We start from the raw sequence: 24595 nt of genomic DNA on the forward strand, positions 1-24595 counted from the left end.
ACTCTAGCCTTGCGCAAGAACTTCCTTCTTTATCCAGAGTCCTAGTACTAGAGCACTCAATTGCACACTAAGCAACGAATCCGCACTGATGAGAACATATCTCATTTGAATAAACAAATTAAAGAACATAAAGAAACTCGAACACTTACTTTGATAAAGGAAGCATCCGCCGAGGTACAAGCGAGAGAAGAAAGCCGCCAATCTCGGCTTTCTCTCGAACTCCGTTGGAAGAATGCCGGCACTCCGGTACTCCTCCGAAAAATTTCTCAGAAAAGTTCTTCTGCATATGTGTAGAATGAAAGATCCTTTGAAACAAATAGTTTTTGTTTGGTTACAAACTTTGTAATAACGCTTTTTAAGGTACGATTGAGTGCAGATTAAATCAGTGGATCAGTTTGATTGGACAATAGTCAAATATATGAGTCTTAATTGGTTCAAGTAGACTTGAAGTTATAACAGTAGTACAGTGCAGAGTTAGTGTCGAACTCTTATAACACAGTCCACCCCTAGAGAGTGTAACCATGGTTATACAGTAGGTGCAATGGAGGACAACACTTGGGCTGTGGATACACAACTGTTGGTGTGTTGTAGGTTACAAGTGAACTGCATTATCAGATACAAAGTATTGTATTTCTGGTATTGTCTTCATGATATCTCAGTACATCAATGGATGCGTACCTTATTGAGATTAGTCTTTATTATTCACATTGGAGTAATCTCTCTAACGTGTTTTTAAAGAACTAGTAGATTATATGTACGTATACAGAAAGAGTCACCGCATTAGTTTTTCCATCACCCCTTTTGACAAGCCACATATATCTCATCTCATCAACAATCAATTTTGATGCTTGTGAATGTTGTATATCTCATTTCATCTTCAGAAAGCTCAGGGAGGAGAGGAGGCCTTGTGAGGCCGCTGTGTCAGATCTTCAAATAGGCGCATTGCTTCGCAGTCAAGTCCTCCAGCAAACTATACACCATGCAAACAAACAGTATTAGCACATGAAATGTCATGATCATCCATCAGCTTGGTTGCTGATAAGTACTCCATTAATTACCTGGTGAACCCTGTAGGCGAAACGCACAGTTTGAGCAAGGAGAGCCTCACCCCTTGTTTCCCTGTCTAGTTCCTTGAGGGCTCTCTTCACGTACACCTTTGCAAGCTTGAGTGATGACAGCCTCATCTGCTTGGGATTTCATGCCTTGTGCCTCAATAAAGAAAGAAACGAAGCGAAATGAGAACATGGCTAGTACCTTGGAAGCAATCCCTGAATCAAGCATCCAGTCAGTGGGTATCCTCAATTCTTTGTACGACGGCATCGCCAAGCTCCTCAGATTCACCAATCTGCTCATGCTCTTCTCCAGCCTGACATCCATTTCACAAGCAAACAGATGAGAAGTGACATATCTCATCATAATGACATCTTGCAGAGCTTTTTTGATTGAGTGTATACTTATGTTGCAAGGCTGATGTCTTGGTGAGAATAGCCTCACAGGAAGTAAGGGTGGATCGTCATTGGGAGGGTACTTAGAGATCTGTGTGAGAAGAGAGTTGAGATGGCGGTATTCAAAGGCCGCCTCCCGGAGTGCATCGGCTTTTCTCTCTGGCCAGCTGAAGTGCTTCAATACAGCTGTCTCATCAGACTGAAATGGATCGATCGTCAATCAATAATAAGAGCAAACAAATAAAGGATGAAAGGAATTTATAAGAAGGAAGAAAGAAAGAAATGTAGTCCACTTACCAGAGTTGATAGTTGTTGGTCAAGCCAATCCACAAAGGTGAGCACTTGGTCCACATCGGCGAATGTAGTTTGTTGGAGTTTAGCGATGAGATGGTTAATCAACCCTGCTTTTGCTTGTACGTCTGCTTTGATCTGCAATGCATGTCCCAGCCACCGGAAACAAGGCAAGTAATAATCCTCTAATTAGGCAATGGAAGTCTATCAATCTTCGGTAATGGAAATCTGATCACATAGAATGACTGACCGCTAACAAGTGTGTGGATCGGTTCTGCAGTTCGCCAACAATACCGGAGGCAGCGGTGTTGGTGTTGAAGGAGTTGTACACGTTGACCAGCGCCGTCGCCTTGGAAGGCCCTTGCTGCCTTGGAGGATTTCTTCTACTGCTGTTACTGTTACTATTAGTATTAGGAGGTGGTGGCGGCGGAGGTGGCACAGGCACTCCCTGAGGAATTTCGGTAGCACTAGTAGGAGGAAGAGGAGGCCGCGGTGCTGGGGCTGGGGGAATACTCCTACATGTGGAAGGAGGCGCTTGGGAGTTTTTGTCTGCTGCTACCTGCTGCTGCTGCTGCCAGAGCTGAGCCACCGTGTGGTGCGCGAGGGCGAGCTGCTGCTCTAGCTCCTCGTTGCGCCGTTGTAGCCTATCCACCTCCCGCCTCAGGGCCTCCGATTCCGACTCCGATTTCTTCTCATCCTTGCTGTTGCCGCTCGCTCTCACAGGACTCCTTGCCGCGGCTGGCCTAGTCTTAGCTGGTGGCGCTGCCGCTGCCGCTGCTCTGTGGAGGACTTGGTTGGTCGTGCGGGCACAGAGGCACCACCGCTGCCGCCGAGCAGCTGATGCTTCATCTTTGGTTAATCTGCATACATGAATTGGTGCTTTGGTTGGCATTGGCAATGCATGGAAAGCAGTCTTCTCTCCTACTCTACTCTGGCAATTCTTTTTTTCTTTCATGCAATCAACATTACAATCATATACTCTATAGCTAGCATTGGATGCTAAAGCCCAATATGATACCACTAGTTACTACAAGCAAAGCTATTATCTAAAAAAAGATTGACTACTTAGATTTTGGCAGGGCGTTTGACAAACAGGCTGGAGTAGCTGGAAGACTAGTATACGTAGTCTTCTAGGCCATGTGAGATCAACCACCTAAGCAATTAACCAGCTGAATTTACTACTGCTACAGTACTGCGTAATTAGAGGCAAGAAAATTGAAGAGGTAAGGGAGGAGAAAGTAGCCAATGTCTAGTTTTTATGACAGCTACAATAACAAACAAAAAATGGTAAAAGATCCTACTGAACATTTTGACGACTATCAGTTGGAATATAATTTGAATTGTACAGGTCAAGTTAGCAAAGCAAAGTTGTAACTATTATCGGTTGATAATGATAATTGTTTGCCCAGTATTGCTGAATGCTGGCCTTGAATGCCATCTTTATTCTCTTTCCTTGATAGCTGACTGAATCAATCTTGTCAGTTAATTTTGTACTTTAAGCAATGGCACAATCATGAAGTACAATTGTTCAGCTTCCATGCACTAAACAAAGTCGAAGTTAACTGACGAGAATAGTAGAGGGAAATACATCATCCAAGAAAGAAGACATATTCGATAAAGATCACAACCAAACCATCATAAAAAAAATTGCAGCATGGAAACACAAGAAAAAAAAAGGGGCAAATACTTACAGGAGATCATATTAATATTCCCAGAAACATGGAGAAAAGGAAGCACCTGAATTTCGCAGGATGCAAGACGAGCATCTCCAAAGGAAATTGGTGTGAGACCAGAAGAGTGGAGAGGTGCTGCTACTTATAGCTAAAGAGAACTAATTGCTGGAGGCTGAAGCAGTGGAGCTGGACAGTGGGAATGTAGGTAGCACATTTGGATCCTTTAAAGTGAGGCCGAACAATTCAATACAACAATCTTGTATTTATGGAAAATAATGCTAAGCTAGCTAGCTCTTGGTGGAGTGTCCCAATACCCTACCTTCACATCACTTGCAACCAACCCAACCCAAGGTTCCAAAAGGACCAAGTCTCATGCGACAGATTCTTTAACTAGTAATTCACTTCTTTTCTGATCAAAATTTACAATTTCTTTTCTGATAAAAGTATACAGAGCCTTTCATGTTCAAAATATTAAGTGCTGGCCTTCAATTTGTTCTGGACCTACTGCAGCTAACCCTGAGATCCAAATAGTTTCTGAACATGACACGACCGTTTTTTTTCCCCAAAACCGACCAGCAGAACTTTCCTTTAACTGAACATTTGCAGTTTGCTAGATTCCTATATATCCAATTGATGTGCGACCAGTATTGACTTATATGGAATTGAACTTATTCGTAGTATAGAATCAAACTACTGAACAAGTATTGGGTTAACAATTAACAAATCTGATATGGAGAGTCCATTGCAGTCAGCCTTGGACGTTTGGCAAGAACAATACTCAGTAGATACATGGAAAACAGGGTAGGTTGGTCAGTACTAGTAGGTATGGTGAGTGGAGCAAGTAAGCAAGTGCAAGCAAACACAAGACTGGTAGTATATAGCTCTCAAAAAAAAAAAAGACTGGTAGTATATATATTTTGTCTTGATGTTGAGAGCTTTGCTTAAATCTCAATCATCTGAAACAATCTCACTCGTGTGACTTGAATTTGGCTCTTTTGATTCGGGCACCTGTATTGCTCCTGTGGCTAAGATGCCTCATGCCTTCCAATTCCATGCCATTCAACTTTGTCTTGAACTTCTGCGCTTCCATGCTATCTACTGCTCCCGCACCATATCACGCAATAACATCCGGCAATACAGCCGGGAACAGGGGCTCAAAAGTCAAAAAGAGGCATTTTTTTTCTCTCTTTCTTTCTTCGGTCACTCAAGGAAGAAGGGTCCCCTCGGCCCTCGCACGCACTACAACAGCTATTGACCAGTCGTCTATCAAGCCTAGTTTAGTTTCTATTTCCTAGTTCCGGCCACTACCTGCGCGCCATACAACTTGGCCGAGTGAATTCCCTAGCTCTTTACATCGTTTTAATCACTCTGTTTCCAAAATTGTTCCTTTGATCATGTATGCCCATGCAAGCATTGAAAACGAAGCTGCCAAGGACCAGCCATTGGGGGAGATTGAGCGCCAAGAATTGCTCGTGTCTGGAATGTCTGAACCAAACTCAGAACTACTGGCAGATCCTGAGCCATCCGGGTTCAGCACTGATGGACCTGAACCAGATAGCGTAGTAGGAGTAATAGTGGATGATGCCGTAGGAGTTGTCAATGCAGGATTGTACCCAGACACGGAGCTGCAAGAGTAAACACAACATTTCATTGTTTTTAGACTTAAGGGCTTTTCAGCCTCAACTCTCAAACTCTCTTAATAATATATATTAAAAGGGCACGGTCAAGCACTAGAGTGTTCATGTTTTCAGAGTTGAAATGATTTTCACCTTGATGGTAACGACATTGACGGTGCCAAAACACAGCTTCCTGAGCCTGCAAAGGAAATATACACGCATAAAATGATCTTTACAACACCAACATAATGACACTGAAATGAGAGGAGATTCATCCTTACTGGGATTGACATTGACAAGCATTGCCGTCCCCCCAAAATCGCAGCTGGAGGGTGCAGGGCTCCTCTGGTAATAGCTGTTAAAAGCATAGGATGCATGCGCACCTAAGGTATTTGGATAATAACAAGTGCCTGATGGTTGTATTGCTAAGCAATCTGCTCCTCCAATGCCGCACGCGTAGTCCAGTGCGTTCTGAAGTGCAATATCTGCTGAGTCAGCCTTGGCCACACACCATAGTTGCTGCCCAGAAAGACCTGTGGCAGTGGGTGGAGTTGTGGTGAGAGCAGGAGGTGGTATGCTGATAGCAGGCGTCATTGGGTTTGATGTTGGGTTGGTTAATGATGCAGAAGGAGGAGAGGTTGAAGGCGTTGGTAGCGGGTATGCCGCAGGTGCAGGTGAGGTGGAAGGATTCACCATTGAGGGGGCAGTAATGGGTGTAGGGAGAGGATTCAAGGAAGGAATTGTGATGGTAGGGTTTGTGGAAGGAACAGTGATGATTATTGGTGCTGGGTTTGTAGATGGGACCGTGATTGGCATCGTTGGATTAGTTGCCTGTTCTGGATTCAGGTCATCGTGGGCAGTTTGTTTGCCTGCAGTTTTAACTAATAAATAATTAATTAGTCATTGAGTGTCATCATTAGCAAACCAAAGGCTTTTATTATGTCCTGATAAAGCTCAGGTCAGCCTTCTAAGATGTACTAGTACTTAATCAAAGAGTAGTCGTTTTTTTTGTAAAAAAAATCAGGACATAATTTGTAATACCCATGAGTAGGAAACGGTCGTGATTCAGGCAATTAAAAAGGACTAATGATCCATTAGGTGGGATGTGGGGTTGAACATAGATAAATTAGATTTCCTTTCCATGCTCTTGTACTATTCTACTAATAGTAAGAAAAGAGACGAAATAGTGTTATGTCGTGGTTCCCCCATTTCATTGGATAGTATATTATCAAATTTCTCTTTCAAACAAGACCAAATTGTTAATTTGGTCAAATCCAATCCCTCGTCACGCTAAGCTCTTGCAACCAAACAGGACTGTACAAGTCGAAATACCTCTAAAACTGGTGTAGGATTAAAGGAATGATGAAAAACCCTAGTCATATGCTAGCCAAATGGAGGAGCAAACGTGGTGCATTAGGGAGCTAGAGGGAAGGAAAAGGGAAAAACATGGGAACAGAAATGAAGATCTGGCCTTGTGGACGCCAGCAGCAACTGTACAACACTGATAGTTCATACACACTGAACTGAACTGAAGGTGCAGATGGAAGCAGAGGAACAAGCACACAGACCTGAGCAGCAGGGAAGCGCGTGGGAGAGGATGCAGGAGCAGGAGAGGAGGAAGAAGAGACCCCATCTCCTGGCCATATTTGTGCTGTGTTGCTGGGAAGCTCAAGAAATGCGATTTGGGAGTGGAGAAAGGGGGGTGGGGAACCGGCGTCGGACGGGCGATATGACTATGACAGAGTGTGCGTGCTTGCTAGTAGTACCATTGCTTGCCCTTTTGGCCAGGGAAAGTGCAAAGGGTTGGTCACTCACTCACTCACTTGGTCTGCAGTCTCCACTCTGGACTGGAGTTGCAGCCTTGCAGTTGCAGGCCTTCAAGGCAGGATTTTTTTAAAAAAATATGTTATTATTTTATATGAATACACACGATTGAAAAGAATTAGGAAAGGCAGGGCACACAATCGCTAGATGGGGACGCGAACTCGCTAGCCCCAGAATTTTATTTATATTTTAGACCATTTAAATAAATAATTTTAATAATATACTCCAGGAAATTATTTTTAAAAATAAACATTTTCACCACGCTACCCGTGATGGCGTGACCAAACTGACCTGCCACGTGATTGGTAGTGGCATGGCAAAAGGTGCCCCGTGGCAGTCGTTGCGGTTGACAAGGTTAATCGGGGGCCGACGTGGCAGGCAGACGGTGGTTGGGCTTGCCATGTCAGGCTCAGTGACGTAACACCGCCATGCCATCTCGCTGGCGTGGTGGGGGGAAATATCCCCCGATCGCTACCGCCGCCCCTTTCTTCCTCCTTTCTTGTTTCTTCTCCTCCCCGCTGTTCTCTCTCTCCCAACGACGAAGAAACCGGCGCCCCCTCCCCAAATCCATCCAAATCTACTCAAAATCTGGTGTTTTTGCTCCGATTTGAAGCTCTTTTGAGTGGGAGCCCATCCCGTAAGGTATACCTTTTTTTTGTCGTTTTCTCTCGTTTTTGCATGTATTTGTAATGTTTAATGTTGAATGTAATGTGATTGAAATATGTGGTAATGAGATTCATGGGGATGGATCGGAGTAGATCGAGGTGTATTATGGAGTAGTACTCGTTTATGTTAGAGTTATTTATGTGGAAATACGGTTTTTTTTATGATATGGTTAAAAGTGGGGTTAGACATGGGATAGCACGAACACGATATTTTTAGGTTTTTGTGATTATGTAGCATGTTGTGCTTATTTTGGTGTAGAAATTGTTGTATTCCACCGCTGTATTGTTCCATAACTAGTGCTAATTGTGAATATTTAATATTCGCTGTCGTTGATTCATTGCCACAGAGAAACCCATATCGTTCATCTATGCGACGATTTAGCTTTATTATCGTATGCTCCTAATGGTTTCTGCTATTGTATGGTTCACGAATCGAAAAGTAATGGATCTGTTTCATTTTTATTAATAAAGTTGCTTCCGCATCCTACTGCATTTTCTTCCTTCTACTTGCGTTCTTACTCCTCCATCCTATCACGATATTGTTCCAACTAGCATTCAAGTGATTGCTTTGTGATGCCGGATTTAGTCATTTCCATCCTTCCAAATTGCAGTGAAAATAGGGAATAAGGAATCGACAATGCTTGAACCATTCATATCTTCAACACATAAATCAAGTCCATCAAAACCACACGAAGTTTTCTAGTAATACCTCACAAATACCGCAGATACTTTATCCGATCTTTACCCATTTAGTACCAATTTTCTAAGTACAAACTTGTCACGTTTATCATAAACAACATTGGTCATGATATTAATAAAAATATTCCTAACACATGAAATTTTCTTATCATATTTTTTTCTTCAGAAATATAAAATAGTTGGGATTTTTGCCCTGCCATGCGAACAAGGCGGGCATGGAAGTAGCCACGTCAGCGCCCAATTGGCCTTGTAAACGGCAACGACTTGCACGGGGCAACCTTTGCCACGCCACAACCAATGGCGTGGTAGCTCAGATTGGCCATGCCATTTACAATGGCGTGACAAAAAGGTTCATTTTTAAAAATAAGTTCCTGGAAGGTCTATTATTAAAATTATTTATTTAAAAGTTCTAAAACATAAAAAAAATCTCTGACCCCGCGCGAGTTCGCTTGGCTGGACAGCGAAATGCCTACTAAATTAAATGTTGACAATGAATTAGCGGTTAATTAAATGCTAATAACACTAGAAATAACCACCAACTAATTAATTTATAGTGATGCTAATTAATTATTTAATCATGCGATCCACGGTGTCGCGAATTCGCATCCACCCAATTTTCTCCGTGTGAAGTCGTGCCCTAATCATGCAAACTTGTTATGATATCATGAACACATTACGAGTTCACACACTCACCGTGCAAACTCGCTGCATGTAACATCCCGGCCCAATTACGATTTGGCCTGTGTGGCCCAATTAGGATTTGGCATGTGTGACCCATGAGAATTGGGTGCTCATGTTTAGTACCACCTTACTAGTTTAGCAAGGTTAGAACCAACTTATAAGGTATTGTCCCTCCAACCATGTCACTCTCGGTTAACCATTTTACACGAAGCGAGGACGAAAGTGTAAGTGGGGTGGTATGTGTAAGTGGGCCCGTCCATCGGATGGGCTGGCTAAGCGGTTCTGGAGGGAGGGGCTGCGAATTCACACCCCTGTTTTTGGGTTCAGAGCGTGCCAGTTGGCGGATCAGCTGGATTGCCGATGACGTATGTTAGATATTAGCAATATATAACCTATACTTCAAAACATGTTTAAACTAAGTGATTAGGATAGATCGGACAACCGCTGAGACAGTATAAATCACTTATGCTTAAAAATATTTCAAAGGACAAATTATATGTATTCATAGCATAGCCGATAGGTAAATCTAGCGTGTATCGGCTATTGTTCCGATACATTTTTATACTAAGATATCATTATAAGTTAAATATATTAAACAAGAATCAATCTATTGTTAAGATAACCTAGGTAGATCGATATCGAGCTTAATATATTTCACTTTAGTGAGATCTTAATATAAAGGGCAGATTTAGCACATCAAGTAAATAGAAAAGGAACAAGATAGCTAAACCAGGTAAGATCGGCTGAAACTCCGATACTATCTCTATTAGCAATCATGAGACATGTTAGAGATTGTGGTTCTAAATTTTACTTAATAGATCAAACTTAACTAATGCAACATTAAGTATAAAGAGAAACATAAGATCTAAACAAATCAATGAAAGCCTTTTCAAGATGGTGGATATACTATATAATCTAACTCGGCGATATTATCTAACTCTATCGGCTGATTCTTATGGAAAAAAGCTAGCCGACAGGATCGGATAGTAAGATCGATCTAAATTATATAGCATATATGATAACTCGACGATTCACATAAACAATATTAGAGTGTCATAAAGATGTAAGCACTAATCCCGAGAACGCAAGCCGCCATAACAAGCTTTACCTCTCGTCGGAGATCGAAACCGATGCAGCCCAACTCGAAAGCAAGAACTCGTCGAAACAATGAAAGTAGAAAAAAGTGGCAATGCGCCGAAAGTGTTATTGAACTGGTGTTAATTGTTTACAAGGTATCGGGGTCATATTTATACCCAAAATACATAATATGTCCACATCGGACACGACTCCACTTCTATTACAACTCTAAAATACGAACAAGTCCCTCAGGCAGACTCTTACCAAAATATCTATAAAGAAAATACTAGAATATCCTAATTAATAGATACAATTGCCTCCTTCGGACTCAATCCATGCCTAGCAATACTTTTACAATGTCTCAATCGATTCCGACAATAATTCCAAAGTCATCTTGCCAGAATCGGCTACATCGGCTTCTCCCTTTCCAATTCGGTATAAGCCGATGCAGAAGGTAGCCGATACGTGCTCCGCTTCCGATAATCACGAACTCTTTTTACTAAACACAATGGTATACTTCTGCCAATTTCTACTAAACATGTATATAACTTTTTTCTTCAAGGCAGCAGGTGTCTGCCTAAAAGCATAGAGTAAAGCAGCGTTTTTAATAATCACTTCAACGGAAGTCCACTCGGTTATCATATATCAACTAAATAATGTAGGGTTTAGGGTTTATAAAAAAATTCAAAAAAAGATACGGTAGATTAATATGTAATATATTGCTCAGCAAACAAGTATAAATTGTAATAAAAATAATAATTGACTGTGAATATACATATACCAATTAAAGTTTATTTTGTTATTGTTGTTACAACTTGTAGAAATCGAATTTGACCTTACATGTTTATGGACTGATATATTACATATTAATCAATTTTTTCATAACAATTTAGTTGACATGCGATAAACGAGTGGACATCCACCCGAATGATTAGAATCCCTCTCCGCTCTTAGGGTCCATGTTTTGAAGGGGAAAAGTCGAAAACCGTAAAATTTTGAGATTTCAAGCCGGGACATAATCACGTTTCGAGGTAAATTTTGAATATATTTTGAGAAATTCAAATTTAAAATAGTAAATTTTAATAAAATTCCATTGGAATTTGTTAAAAAATGATGGAAATTGAGGTACCACTAGTGTCAGTATCCACCCATCCATGGGAAAGGTAAACTCTCACACTGCTAGAGAATGCTAGGGGTAGAGAGACAATGCTGTGGTTTTGGTCATTTTTGTTTATTCACTTTTTTATGCTAATATTTTATGGACTTAGAAAGTTTATGGGTGTGTTTCGAAACATTAGAAATTTTATGGACTTTTATAGCAATTGGTTTAATTTTTGTAGGATTAGAAGAATTCCCAAGTTCCAAATGAGCCCTTAATACTTTATGATTTTCATGACACCCTACCTGTCCATAATATTTTGCCTTTGCTTTACTAGTATGAGATATTAAGGCATATCAATCCTACTTTTAATCGTACACACTTCTTAATATGAGTACACTGGTCCAAAAGTTCAAGTAAATACACATGGAAAAAGATATGTATCTATTATGTGTCATCCATGCAAGTCTGTGATAGTTAAAAAAGAAAAAAAAATAAGGGAAAGCTCTATTTCTATCTCTTAATTAGAGTAAAAAAAACTATCTTTACAACATGAAAAATGGGTATTTTGTAAAATTTTAGGAATTTAACATGTTTGAGTATAGAATTATGATTATCCCTTGGATTTCTTGGTACATCTTTTTCTCAACCCCTTTGCTAACTTTCTAAACTAGTATATTTTAGAAAACCCTATATTTTATTGTCAGTGTTGTAGAAAACCACAGGTATGGTCACTTGTCGCATATAACCACAGGTTTTATGGTCTAAATTTTGTAAACCCCATCTTTATTTAAATCTTGATTACTTTAACCATATTTGAAACGATATCTTTCAAAGTAGCAAACAGTTAAACTATCAACCTTAGTAAAGAACTCAATAATTAAAAAGTATTCAAATACACTATGTTTTAAAGTTTTATAACTAATTCGCTCAACGTGCATAAGAGTAAGGTTTGTGAAACTTTACAACCATAATACATGGGGTTATGTGCCACCGGTCATAATATCTAGGGTTTTATGCAACTTTGAAATAAAACATGGGGTTTGCTAAGTTTTACTCCTTTTAAATTGATTTGTTTATTTTTCTCATCAAATGATTGGACCAAAGGTTCATTAACAACTTTCTAAATACTAGCTAATGCCCGTGCTTTGCTACGGATAAAAGGAAAAATATCACAATATTTTCTAAAATAAATCAATCATATTTTACATGAAATGTGTTACCCACATTTTTCCTATAGGAAATAGGGATATCCATTTAAATTTAGTTGTTATGTAATATTAAGAAGTAGGAGGGGTGGTAGGTTCAACGCCACCACCATTGGAGTGAGTATAGAATCTTGGTGTGCCCAATTGTATATGTATGTATATGTGCCAAAGGAATGAAGCATGTCATATGCCACTTCTATGCTATTTATCGCCTTTGGAAGTTGAGCTTGGAGATGCTGAGACCAAAAAGGATGGCAAACAGGGTGGGAAACATGGCCAAAATTATGGCTGCTAGTGGCAGTAGGTCACGGCGGAAACCGAAGTAGTCCTTGATGAAGGCGGCCACAGATTTAGTCTCTCCAAATACAGAAATCTCCTTCTCATGCTCATCCCCAAATTGTGTGGTAAAGAAAACGTTGAGTGTCCACGACAATGGGGAAGTGTAGTACAACCATATCCACCATCTCGGAATTTGCTGCCATATCAGTAAACCATATATTTATGCATTTTGTAATGCTATGTATACATACTTACATTATTAAGCAATAATTATTCAGGTGAGATGATGGTTTTGCTTACTGGTGCAGGCACGATGAAGCCAGACATGAGGTTCTGCAGGGTGTAGAACATGGATGCCAATATAGATGCCACTTGGATATTTGGGGGGAGTGCCACTATCATCATTCCCAAGTAGAGGAAGTACAGCAGCGTGCACGCTATGGTGTACATGAACCAAAAGAACTTAGCTGCAGCAGTCCATGCATACCCTATCATCGGATAAGCTATGAACATGATCAACAGTATTTGCACCAACACATAAGGGATCTCCATTGCAACCTACTCCAGCCAGCCCCAAGATGCAAATGAACAACAAATAGAAAGTCATATTAAGCCCAAGCATAATACAACTAAGTCTTTTACATATAAGGTTAAGGTCTTGAGGATATGAGATACCTGTGCCAAGGAGTAGGCCCAAGGAGAGTACATTCCTGCAAACCTCTCCCTATAAACGACAGAGCGCTCAATGGAGACGAACGGCATCACCGATTGGCAGTTATTGATGCCAGTAAAAAGAGTGGTGCCGTACAGGCACCCTAGTATGGTGAATAGACCTTGTTGGTCATTTCTACCCACCAATGAAACAAAAAAAAAGAAATTAAAAAAAGGATCAATACAAATCATATCAATCATATGCATATGAACATGCTTCCTCTATATATGTTTATCAAGGATGGACATAGTGATGGTTCACAATACATACATGTGGTTGATGTCGCCTTGCTGCCAGAACAATGCACCGAAGACAATGCAGGAGATTGTTATGAATACAATTCGCACTAGGTTGTAGGAAGGACTTCTCCAATATGACAAACACTGCTTCCAGATGCAGGCTTTTAGTTGCTCCCCAAACTTCTGTGGAAACCGTGTTGGGAAATGGAGATCACTCGTGCCTAGAGCTGGTTTGCTCAAACTCTTCACTAGAGCATCCTTGTCCCTTCAATAACCAATTACTTACATCATACCAAGTTTGTTTTTCCCACAGGTGAGAATATTGTTAATTACAAGTGGCGTGATGACACACTTAAGTATCATTTGGTCAATTATTTTATCAAGACCGCTCTTGGCACCCAAGCCCCCTTGCATTTTATGTGTAACTTGTTTTGGATATATAAATGGCGCTAGATCCAAATGTGCTGAGTTTTTAAAAACTTACTTGCACATGGTTGATTCCCTGTAAATTTGGGCAAAATCTACTCCCAATTGAGCTTCCATAGATGCACAAGTAACTTCGAGCATCCATGTTGATGGGTTGTAGTTATCCTTGATATTGGGTACCCCAAGAATTGTCTGGAAAATCAAAGAGAAAAGGTTAGGTACTCGATAGTGAAAAAATATATTCTTATTCCACGGTTCAAAAGAAGTGTGTTTATGATTATATTGCACGTCCCATCATCTAATACAGACATTAGAAATCATGGAATCCAAAGAATAGATTTTTATATGACACGTAATATAAATGTAATGTACAATGTACATTGGAAATAGTGATGCTTGGAGAAGGGAATTGTAAGAATAATGTGACATAAATAAATTACTTCTTGAAAATACAAAAGACATATATTTATTAAGGAAATCAAAAGATTCACATTGCTTGCTTCATCATATGCAATGTACATTGGAAATGTAACATCTGGATAATGGATTTATACGAACAACTCGCTCTACATATACAATGCCTACTATACCCAATTATACATATATAGATAGAGAGAGTTGAGGGTGATGATATGTTCTTCACCCACGCCCATTTAAAAACCTTTATGGCTGTAAAAATGTAGGAATACATGTATTGTTGTAAAACTTTGTAGGAAAGTATTGCATCTTTGCATATGTATATACATTTGTGGTCAACTTGCCTCATAATTATGCACACATATTAAGGATTTAATGGAATATAATTTTGTAGTTTAGACTTAATATATATTAGTTTGGATCCGTTGTAGCACATGCGCACGACGCTAAATAGAAAATAATGGACTGGAAATGTAGAGAAAAATCATAACTAGTGATTAGTTTGTAACTTCTTGAAAACTTAGGTCATGAAAATAACGAAATCAGATGTAGGTAGCTAGGTCAACTTTAATTGGTTTTCATCACAGATATATGAATGGTGATACGAATCAAATTTTATTTAGCTAGATACTTTTATACAAGCAATATACAAATGAACAAATTCAAGTTGTCAATTGATACCTTGAAATAGTGGATGACGTTAGATGAATGGAGGCCAAGAGGCCCAGCATATATCAACTCTCCACCCCTTTTCATTAGCATAAGCTAAATATATATTTAAGCTAATTAGTTATAAGGTATTTCACTTTTATTTTACTCATGCAAACTAAAGAATTTTAATATCACTAATGCACATAAATATACACAAAATATCTCCCATTATTATTGAAAAAAAAATTCATGCTTAACTTCTCCAACACCATGAATACTTAAAAAGGTTACAGTTGTATGCTCTTAGCCCAGTAAATTAAGCCGTAAAGATCTATCTACTATAGCAAATTAAGAAACTTTTGGTAATGAAGACATGTCGAGTTATCAACATGATGTTTTTGTCTAGAAAAGTAAATGAATACTCCATAGAAGTTGTAACTTGAAATACCCCTAGACTATAATCATCTTACATGTATTGTTTATGTAGTAAGTTTACGTACAAATATGTATCATATTTTTTTCTTCATATCTGATATAGTAATAGAGGGCGTGTGTAGTTGAACAAGTCTGCTAAAACTCTTATGAATAATTAATGTAACATATGACCACTTTAAAGCGTATTTTTTTAATTCCATGAGAGCTATTCTTTACACTTCATAGTTAGTCCTAGATAAGACTATTGAGTTATATATGCAACACAATAACTTGAAAGTACCTCATCAAAGGCCTCAAATATTTCAATACTTGGTTGGTGAATGATGCACACAACTGTTCGACCTGTGTCTGCGACATCTTCACCGCACGCATGACAATAGCAGCTGCTCGTGCATCCAAGCCTAATGTTGGCTCATCCATGAATATGACTGAAGGATTGGACACAAGCTCCACTGCAATAGTGAGACGTTTCCTTTGCTCTGTAGATAGCCCACTTACCCCTGGTAGTCCTACTAAAGCATCTCTAATATCATCCAACTCAATTTTTTGAATAACTTCATTAACAAATTCCTATGATGGCAAAAAAATTATATATGTGTTAGATCATAGTTCCATCTCAATTATGCAATATTAAATTGTAATAATATTATTATATTGATTTACACATGTATATTTCAATTTTTTTATATTTTGTTTTAACAATGAAAACTCACTCTTCTTGTTTTTGAATCAACTTCTGTTGGTAGCCGCAACCAAGCTGAATATGCAACAGACTCCTCTACTATGATTTGTGGGGAATGAACATCGGTTTGTTCATAGTTGCCTGATATCCTTGCAAAAGTTTGTTGAATTTTAGGATAACCTCCTACTCGTATATCTCCTTCAATAACACCACCGGTTTTCCTTCCAGCAAGAACATCAAGTAGAGTTGTTTTTCCTGCTCCAGTAACTCCCATGAGTGCTGAGAGAACCCCTGGTTGGAAAGCTCCTGTGATGTTGTGCAGTAGTTGTAGCTTTCGCTCCTTGTAACCTTGCTCCCTCATTTCCTAAATTGAGAATACACTCAACATTGATTTCAGCCTATTATACTTCTAAATATATGGGAATAGCCATGAAGCACATGCTAATAGAACAAGTGAATATATTGTTCTCTTTGACTACTGAAATTCATAACAGTCAACAACTAAGCATGATTTTCTTCCACTACTAATTGTCTTGACTATTAGGAGTTTAGAATTACCACGGGGGTGTCTACATAGTAGTTCACATCTTGAAATGATATTGTAAGTGGTGTGAAAGGTAACACCATCGTCCCTGCACAAGATCACATTATTGATGTATTTAATATGAGATGCATTTAGTCATAGAATGTATAGATTGAACTAACCAGTCTTGTTAGGTGCCAAAGCATTTCCTACTTGTAACTTAGGCATCCTATTGTCCATGTCCTTGGACATGTATTTGCCTCTTCGATCAAATGTGGCAAACTTATCACGAGATATAGGAAGTTCCTGGAGCTGAGGTCCATATGGTATCAGAATAATGGTTGAGAGAATGGAACTATTTAAAAACATCAAAGGGGCATATGCTTTGATAAATATGGATAGTGGATGTATTATTTAATGTTATTTCACATATCATACTTACGTTTCATAATGGTCAAGCCAATGGCATAACCTACATTAAGCAACAAAATAAACCCAACCAATGCACCGACGGAAATCCAACAGAAGTAGCTAGAGAAGTCTAGTCCTCGATCCATTATTACCCTCCTTCCAAGTGTTACACCAGACGTTGTGGTCTAATAACATAGAAAAAAATAGTCTTTTCATATTGGAATCTAAGTAGAAGGTACTCACCTTATCTAAAAGATAGGCTAAGGATGCAACAACACGTACCTTTAGCCATCGTGGTGCCAAAAACTCATTTACAGTTAACCCTATCTCAGCATATGACAATGGAGAGATCCAAAATCCCCATTTTAGCCAATTAGGCATAGATGCTGTAAAATATGGCACGCATGGTGTTAATTAGCAATGATTGTTTAATACATAACCAAGTACACAAGAATTAGTAGAAATTTCGAATGATGTCTTGTTAGCATAGTAGGGATTATGGAAAAGAGACAGTGGCTTACGTCGAGGAATGATAAAGCCCCCAAATAGAAGGATGACTAGAAATGACATGGTACCACCAACTGAACCAGCCACCATTGTTTGACAGTATGAGGCGACACATCAAAACAACGATAATGCTCCAGTGTGGACAAGGAATAGAATGAGGAGCTGGCGGAAAAATCTAAACACAAGAATTGAGTATGTTAACACACAACATAGTCATTGCATCTTAAAGATGAGGTAATACGAATAAACACTAAAATAGAGTCTAGATAGTTTTATATAAGGAAATCCTGTAGTCTTATTTTGGTAGCCAACATCATTGAAACCTTAATAGTAAAAATAAATACACCTATGTTTGCCCTATATATGGTGGCCGTAATGTTTAGGTGACAGGTGACCTCATAGGTATGAAATGTTCACACATAAGAACAACCGGAAAGAGCCAATAATACAGTGCAATCGAATGCGTACTTCATGTGTACAAGACTTTTACAATAGAGTGTAATTTAACTTGGATGCTTCTGGAGTATAGCCAATTAGGTAGTAAGATATTGATGTCCAAGTTATTGACTCAACTAAAGAAACTGGAATCTTTAGTATAAAAGCAGGTATTGCATAAGCCCACGCCGGATAGAAATAGTAGTCTCTTTGTTTGTAAAAGACAGGAAGTCTGGTAACTGCCATAGCCAACTCAGGGAAACCATTAACTAAAAGAAGGAGCATAATAGTCAGCATGGGCCCTATCGACCCCCATATGTGTCCGTAGAAACACTGTCCCAGTAATAACAACAAGTAATCCAAGCTAAAAAGAACATGTAATATGTTAATTTGTTGAGAAAATGCAAAAACTAAAGTTTTGGCTCATCCAAATTTCAAACAACTATATTATATACTACTCCGTCCCAAAAAAGGACCAATCCTAGCTACGAACCTGGATACGCATGTTTCTAGGTTCGTAGCTAGGATTGGATTTTTATGGAATGGAGGGCATATTATGTAAGATATACTCTTCTAACAAAAACCTCAATTCCTTGAAAAATAATAATGCCAAAGTTAATGTAATTCATGTGTCAATTGAAATATAGGAAGAATTTTAAAGATATCAAATTTCAACTAGAAACCTTGATATATTACAACCTCCATTGTTTTTGGTGTTGATATAGTACTATCTGTAGCCTAAATTGTGCATAGTAAACATGAGAAAACATAGCTACGTGACATTGGGTGTAACATCATAAATCAGGTGTCAAAAACTGGATGTTTTGTATCATAGAATGTATTCATCTATACTCAAAACTATGAACATTTGAACTGCAATTTTCTCCAAAAGAGATATTTCTACTTCCTTACCTGAACAGTTTTTGTTATGTAGATGAAGGCATTTCTTCTCATGAGAAGGATTTCCCTTGCAAAATATGCCTTGAGGAGATCCCACTTGGTTAGTGAGTAGATATTTAAGGACAATGCATTATTGTGTCCTTCTGATTTATCAAAGGGATTCGCAAGCTCTTCAACAAGATTTTGAGCAACTTGAGATGCTTTAAATTTCTCACAGAAGTGATCAACAGTAATAAAGTTGTATGTTTCCTCAGTATGACTCCAGTATTGTTGTTGGTCTTTCTTAGACAAAACCTATACGTAAGTTTAGAAGAGAAATATTAACCGGAAAGTCAAAGACACATCATACTAACCAATACTCAACTGCTTAATATTAAAAAGTTGTATCTTGAACTTGTACCAACATTATAAGTACAATATACAAAATGCAGAGACTAATTAAAAAGGCATGTCTCTATAAAACAATGGCTATTTGGAATACTATAGAACCTAAAATGTCCAATTTAGTTTATCCATATTGCATCGGACGAAATCCCTAAGTAGGACAAATGACATGGCAGATTATATTAGAATTATGGAAGCTCAAATATCCACTTCTTATCATGCCTAACTAATTATTTAGATAAAATGCATGGCCCAAGTGTCTTGTATTCCTCCTTTTCTTTCTCCAATATCATATCAAATAAACCATTAACTCTTGTTGTTTCAATTTGGGGAGCTATACACACCAACTCAAATACACACACTTCAACTTCAAGTCATTAATTTCCAACAAGTACTTGATGCTGATAGTGTTCATTTTAAACAATCTCACTTCGCTGATCAGTAAGACTTTTTGAACTAATAGTACTTTTCTCATGTACCTCCTGTAGAAAATCAGCTGCTCCTTTTCTTTCCGGGCACTTGAACCCGCATGATTCAAAAAAATTCATAATGCAACTCTTAGACCCATGGTATACAATTTTTCCTTCAGCCATCAAGATAATATCATAAAAAAGATCATAAGTCTCTGGTGCTGGTTGAAGGAGAGAGACAGGTATGGTAGACTCTGAGATATGAGCCACTTGTTGGAGGCAAGAAATAATTTGGAAGGTGGTAGAGCTGTCCAACCCGGTTGATATTTCATCCATGAAAAGTGCTCTTGAAGGTCCAACTATCATCTCCCCTGGTTCCAAGACGATGTTTCAATATAAATAAAAGGAAAAACAAGCATCTTGCATTGAATTAACAACTTGACTTGTCCCAAAAAAAAATTGAGCTTGTATGGCATAAATGAAGATAACCCTATTCCTTTTGTTTTTTGTTTGGAAAAAACTTGCTGGCATGATACCTTTAGTTTGGTGGCTAGCATACATGTTTTTATGAATAGAAAATATATACTACCTGTATTTGTTTTTTTATTGGAACACTACATGTATTTGTTGGTTAGCTAGAGTGTAGTTCAATAGTACTATTATGTTTAGCATTGGAATTTACAAGGGTGTAGATCCTCCCATACATAATTGCAGAATTTTAGTTGTTGAATTGAGTGTTTTAATTATTACTGCTATATTTCAATTGAGAGATACAAACGCCATCCTGGTATTGGTATATATATACGGTTAAATCACCTGTGGTTAGTCTCTTCTTTTCACCACCTGAAATTCCTCTTCTCATTATATCTCCGACTATTATGTCAGCGCAAATGTCAAGTCCCATAATCTATTAAGCAAGAGATACATTATACATAAGGTTAAAAGTTATGTATTAAGATCCCTGAGCATTGATCATTGGACTGAGCATTCTTCATTGGACCAGTTACCTTCATAATGTAATCTGTCTGCATGCTCCTTTCTAAGCCTTCCACAGATATTGCCTACAAAAATACCTAATTGAATTGTAATGGTAGAGCTTATGCCATTTAGATTACAAATGGCTAAACACCAAACTATTTTTTCCAACGCCAAACTGTATGAGGAAAATGAGACAAGTTTTCACTGTTGTTTAGATACACTATCCAAATACCAATGTGTTGCAATGAAATTTAAAAAGTATGTTATAAGTTTTAAATTTGAAATATCTTATATAATTCCTAAACAAATATCAGTTCATAACATATTAAGCAACACACACAACTATGTATTTGTCCTCAAAAGGTCCCTTCAACTCGAGAGGTGGTGGGAGTGGCAGAGTCACCTCCATCATTATTGGCTTCTTTTACACAATAGAGATGGCAAAAGAAAGCATTCCTATAACAGAGACAAGGGGAAAGAAATAAAAGGAATACATGAATGGGTGGTTAGTGTTTACCTTTATATATGTATCTATGTCAGGGTCAGGGGTAATCCCGGCCTCCTTCTCCCTCCTAATGACTTCCTTCATGATCTCTAGTTTGCACAAGAAAAATAACGGTACTTGGTTAAGTTGAGTAAGTAAACAAACATGAGACAGATAATTAAATGTGTTATATGTACCTGCTCTAGTGCCAACGCCCTGAAACCTTGCAGAGAAGTAAAGTGTCTGACAGTCATCTCAGGGACATGAAGATCATACTGAGAAATATAAGCTGATGTCTTCTCTGGAACAAAGGAATTCAGATTGGCCCCATTATACTCAACTTCGCCGGTCACCTGCAATGCAAAATGCATTATGCAATGCGGTGATAATACAGTGAGTAGCCGATTATTGATGATCAAAATATGTAGCTGCTGTTTGGCTGGTTACTTGTGATTAGATACTTAATTGGTGGAAGAATCACATGCAATTGGTTGGGAATGAAGAAGTAAATAACCTTGAGATTTTTGTCGAGCTTTCCTGCAAGGGCGAGCAGGAGGGTGGTTTTGCCGCAGCCGGGAGGCCCAAGGAGGAGGGTCAGCCTGCACACAACACATACATCTCGATGGATCGATCACCTCAGATCACCATGAGAGGCTAATCAATTAATCGATCGAGCTGGATGGGAGGAATACAACTATCGACATACCTGGAAGGCTTGAGGATTCCGGTGACGTCGTTGAGAATGGGGATCCTTGCATGCCGGCGGCTCAACCCCAGCGCGGTGGTGAGCACCTGCTGCAGGGAGAGCACGGTGTTGAGGAGCGTGGGCAGCGGCTTGCCGGAAACCACTTGGCAGTCGGCCTCCACTTGCACGTTGCGCCACCGCACCTCCACCGTCGGCTGCCGGACGCCCACCCTCTCCATCCTCCGCCGTTGCTTGCGGAGCAGCCTCAGGTTGTCGCGCTGGATGTCGGCCACCAGTCTCTCCACCAACACCCGCCGCTCCGCCACCCCCAGCCGCCGCACGTCCACCGCCTCCGACGACAGCACCGACGTGCGCATCCTGTCGAAGGTGGGTAGCCTCTCGATGGCCGCCCATGTCAGCTCAGCTTCCTCTTCGGCAGCGGCGTCGACGTCTCCACGATCCCAGCGCAGCGACGACGACAAGGACGACATGCTCCTGGTTGCCGCAGCTCGCAACGACGATGACAGCGCGCGCACTGACACCGCCTTCTCCTCTATTTCTACTTCTTCTTATTCTTCTTCTTCTTCTTCTTCTTCTTCTTCTTCTTCTGCTTCTTCTTCTTCTTCTTCTTCTTCTTCTTCTTGATGCTGCTGCTGCTTCTTCTTGATCTTGTCCTCCATCTCCACCTCTTCGTTGATCATGCTAGCTAGCTAGCTAGTGCTGCTCAACGCCGGCCGGCCCCTTTTGATTCTAGCTCATCAACAACAATTAATCTGATCAAGGATTAGCACCGACGTGCGCATCCTGTCCAAGATGGGCAGCCTCTCGATGGCCGCCCATCTCAGTGCGTCGTCCCCACGATGATCCCAGCGCAACGACGACGACAAGGACGACAGGCTCCTGGTTGCCGCAGCTCGCAACGATGAAGGCACTACTGATGCTTCTGCTTCTCGTTGCTGCTGCTGCTGCTGCTTCTTGTCCTCCATCTCAACCACCTCTAATTGGCTCATCTTAATTTCTGGATGCTGCTGCCGCTAAACGTTGAGGAGAAATTTCAGTTGCACTGAATTAGTTATACTGATGATTGTTGTTGTCTTGTTGACAGCCAGCATCGATCGACGTCATCCAACTATACATAAAAAAAACACGTTTTGCCCGCAGCTGGTCTGCGCGGTTGCTTGCTCCAGAGCAACTTCCATTTTCTTCCTTCTTTGTTGACAAAACGATAATTAATTGATAACATAATTATTATGGGCATATACATATTGTGTGGACAAAATACAAACCACTCGATCGATCGATTTGTATGATCAGCACATGTATTAATTGATGACACTCATTAATTGATCGAGTTGTGTCGTCGTCATGACACTCATCTGGATGTGTGTTCCTGGATTTTTCTAATCGATGCTATTGCTAAGCTAAGCAATGACGCCATCCGCACATGCATGACTCCTACTACGAAGTATTTCCATATATATATACCGTATATTTCAGGACCGGCTAGATGCATGCATGATCTAAGCCTAGATCCATCCGGTCATATATCTCAAATTAGCACATGCACGCACGCCTTGCATTGTTCGTTCCTGAAAATTAAATCAAACTAATGAGATCAGTGGACTATTCAAAACTAGAGTACTTATCAGTATATAAAACATACACATATATACATGGATGCCATTTTCCAAGTTGAAGTCAAGCATTGTACTGTATGTACAAGCAAGCTTACATGTGAAGGAAAATGGTTGGGGTGCACTTGATGTTAGTGATATGCCCTAGAGTCAATCATAGAGATGATTGTATCACATAATATGTTTACATATTTATCCGACATTGTTCCTTGAAATAGATAACTCCTTATTGGTTAATGAATATGTGATTCTTTCACGAGACTCTTTATGTTGTTTGTTACTATTTCTAAAGGATCCCTGATCAAATATCATATGTGGAACAAATATGTTTATATGATCAGCACATGTATTAATTGATGATCATGTCTCATGGATCATGGTATAGAGATACCAAATTAATAATGTGGACACATGTTGGTGAACATGTTGTTGGATAGACCCAACATGAGACACTGCAAGAGCCATATGTGTTGTGTCATCAGTGATCTCATTGAGTGTTGGTGTTGAATCCTTATACCTGAGATTATCATGGTTCTCAACATATGTAGTAGCTTACTTAGGGACTGCTAAACGCTACTCCGTAATTGGGTAGTTATAAAAGTAGTTTTCGGGTATGCTATGAAACATGTAATGGGATATGAATAATCAAAATGAGATTTGCCCCTCCTATAGAGAGATATCTCTGGGCCCCTCGATGTTGTAGATTATGGAAGTGCATGGCCATGCCAAAGGTGATTGAGGAGTCAATCACAAGTTATATAATCTATCAACAGGTTCGAGTGAATGATTGAGCTATTAGAGGATGGCACATATCTAGCCTTGAGCTTAATCGATATCGTGAGGCAAAGGGATTCATACAAGTATACACTAAAGGTTCAGCCGATATGATATTTATGTATGCCCGGTGGGTCAATACGTTCTGCTAGGGGCCGCTGTTGACGCGTGGACCGAAAAGGAGTTTTCGGGTTACAGCCGAGTATATATGAACCTACAGGGTCGCACGCTTAATAGGCCGGAATAAGAGGATTGGATAGAGATCCAATATGAGCTTAATTCGGATAGGAGTCCTACAAACCTTAGAGGCCCGAGTGATGGATCCTATATATTCGTGAGGGGTGTGACCGG

General features: G+C 39.5%; 1 protein-coding gene and 2 pseudogenes across 2 annotated transcripts; all 3 read right to left on the minus strand.

Moving 5' to 3' along the window:
* Nucleotides 1-415: 415 nt before the first annotated feature.
* LOC127758164 (protein CHUP1, chloroplastic-like) lies at nucleotides 416-3790 on the minus strand (annotated as a pseudogene).
* Nucleotides 3791-4202: 412 nt separating this feature from the next.
* Nucleotides 4203-6773, minus strand: LOC127758165 (glucan endo-1,3-beta-glucosidase 12-like). Of its 2 annotated transcripts, none has more exons than XM_052283783.1 (4): nucleotides 6594-6773; nucleotides 5307-5906; nucleotides 5179-5224; nucleotides 4203-5034 (listed from the first exon to the last, which is right to left on the minus strand). In XM_052283783.1, the coding sequence occupies exons 1-4, from the start codon at nucleotides 6667-6669 to the stop codon at nucleotides 4773-4775; spliced, it is 984 nt and encodes a 327-aa protein (XP_052139743.1). In that variant the 5' UTR covers nucleotides 6670-6773; the 3' UTR covers nucleotides 4203-4772. The 2 variants fall into 2 exon arrangements, with proteins under 2 accessions (XP_052139743.1, XP_052139745.1); XM_052283785.1 differs by having other exon boundaries at nucleotides 4205-5034; nucleotides 5307-5894; nucleotides 6594-6772.
* A 3320-nt stretch (nucleotides 6774-10093) lies between these two features.
* On the minus strand, nucleotides 10094-22925 carry LOC127757765 (ABC transporter G family member 41-like; annotated as a pseudogene).
* Between the last annotated feature and the right edge of the window lie 1670 nt (nucleotides 22926-24595).

The sequence above is a fragment of the Oryza glaberrima genome, chromosome 12 (genome assembly GCF_000147395.1).
Source record: "Oryza glaberrima chromosome 12, OglaRS2, whole genome shotgun sequence".
Lineage (NCBI taxonomy): Eukaryota > Viridiplantae > Streptophyta > Magnoliopsida > Poales > Poaceae > Oryza > Oryza glaberrima.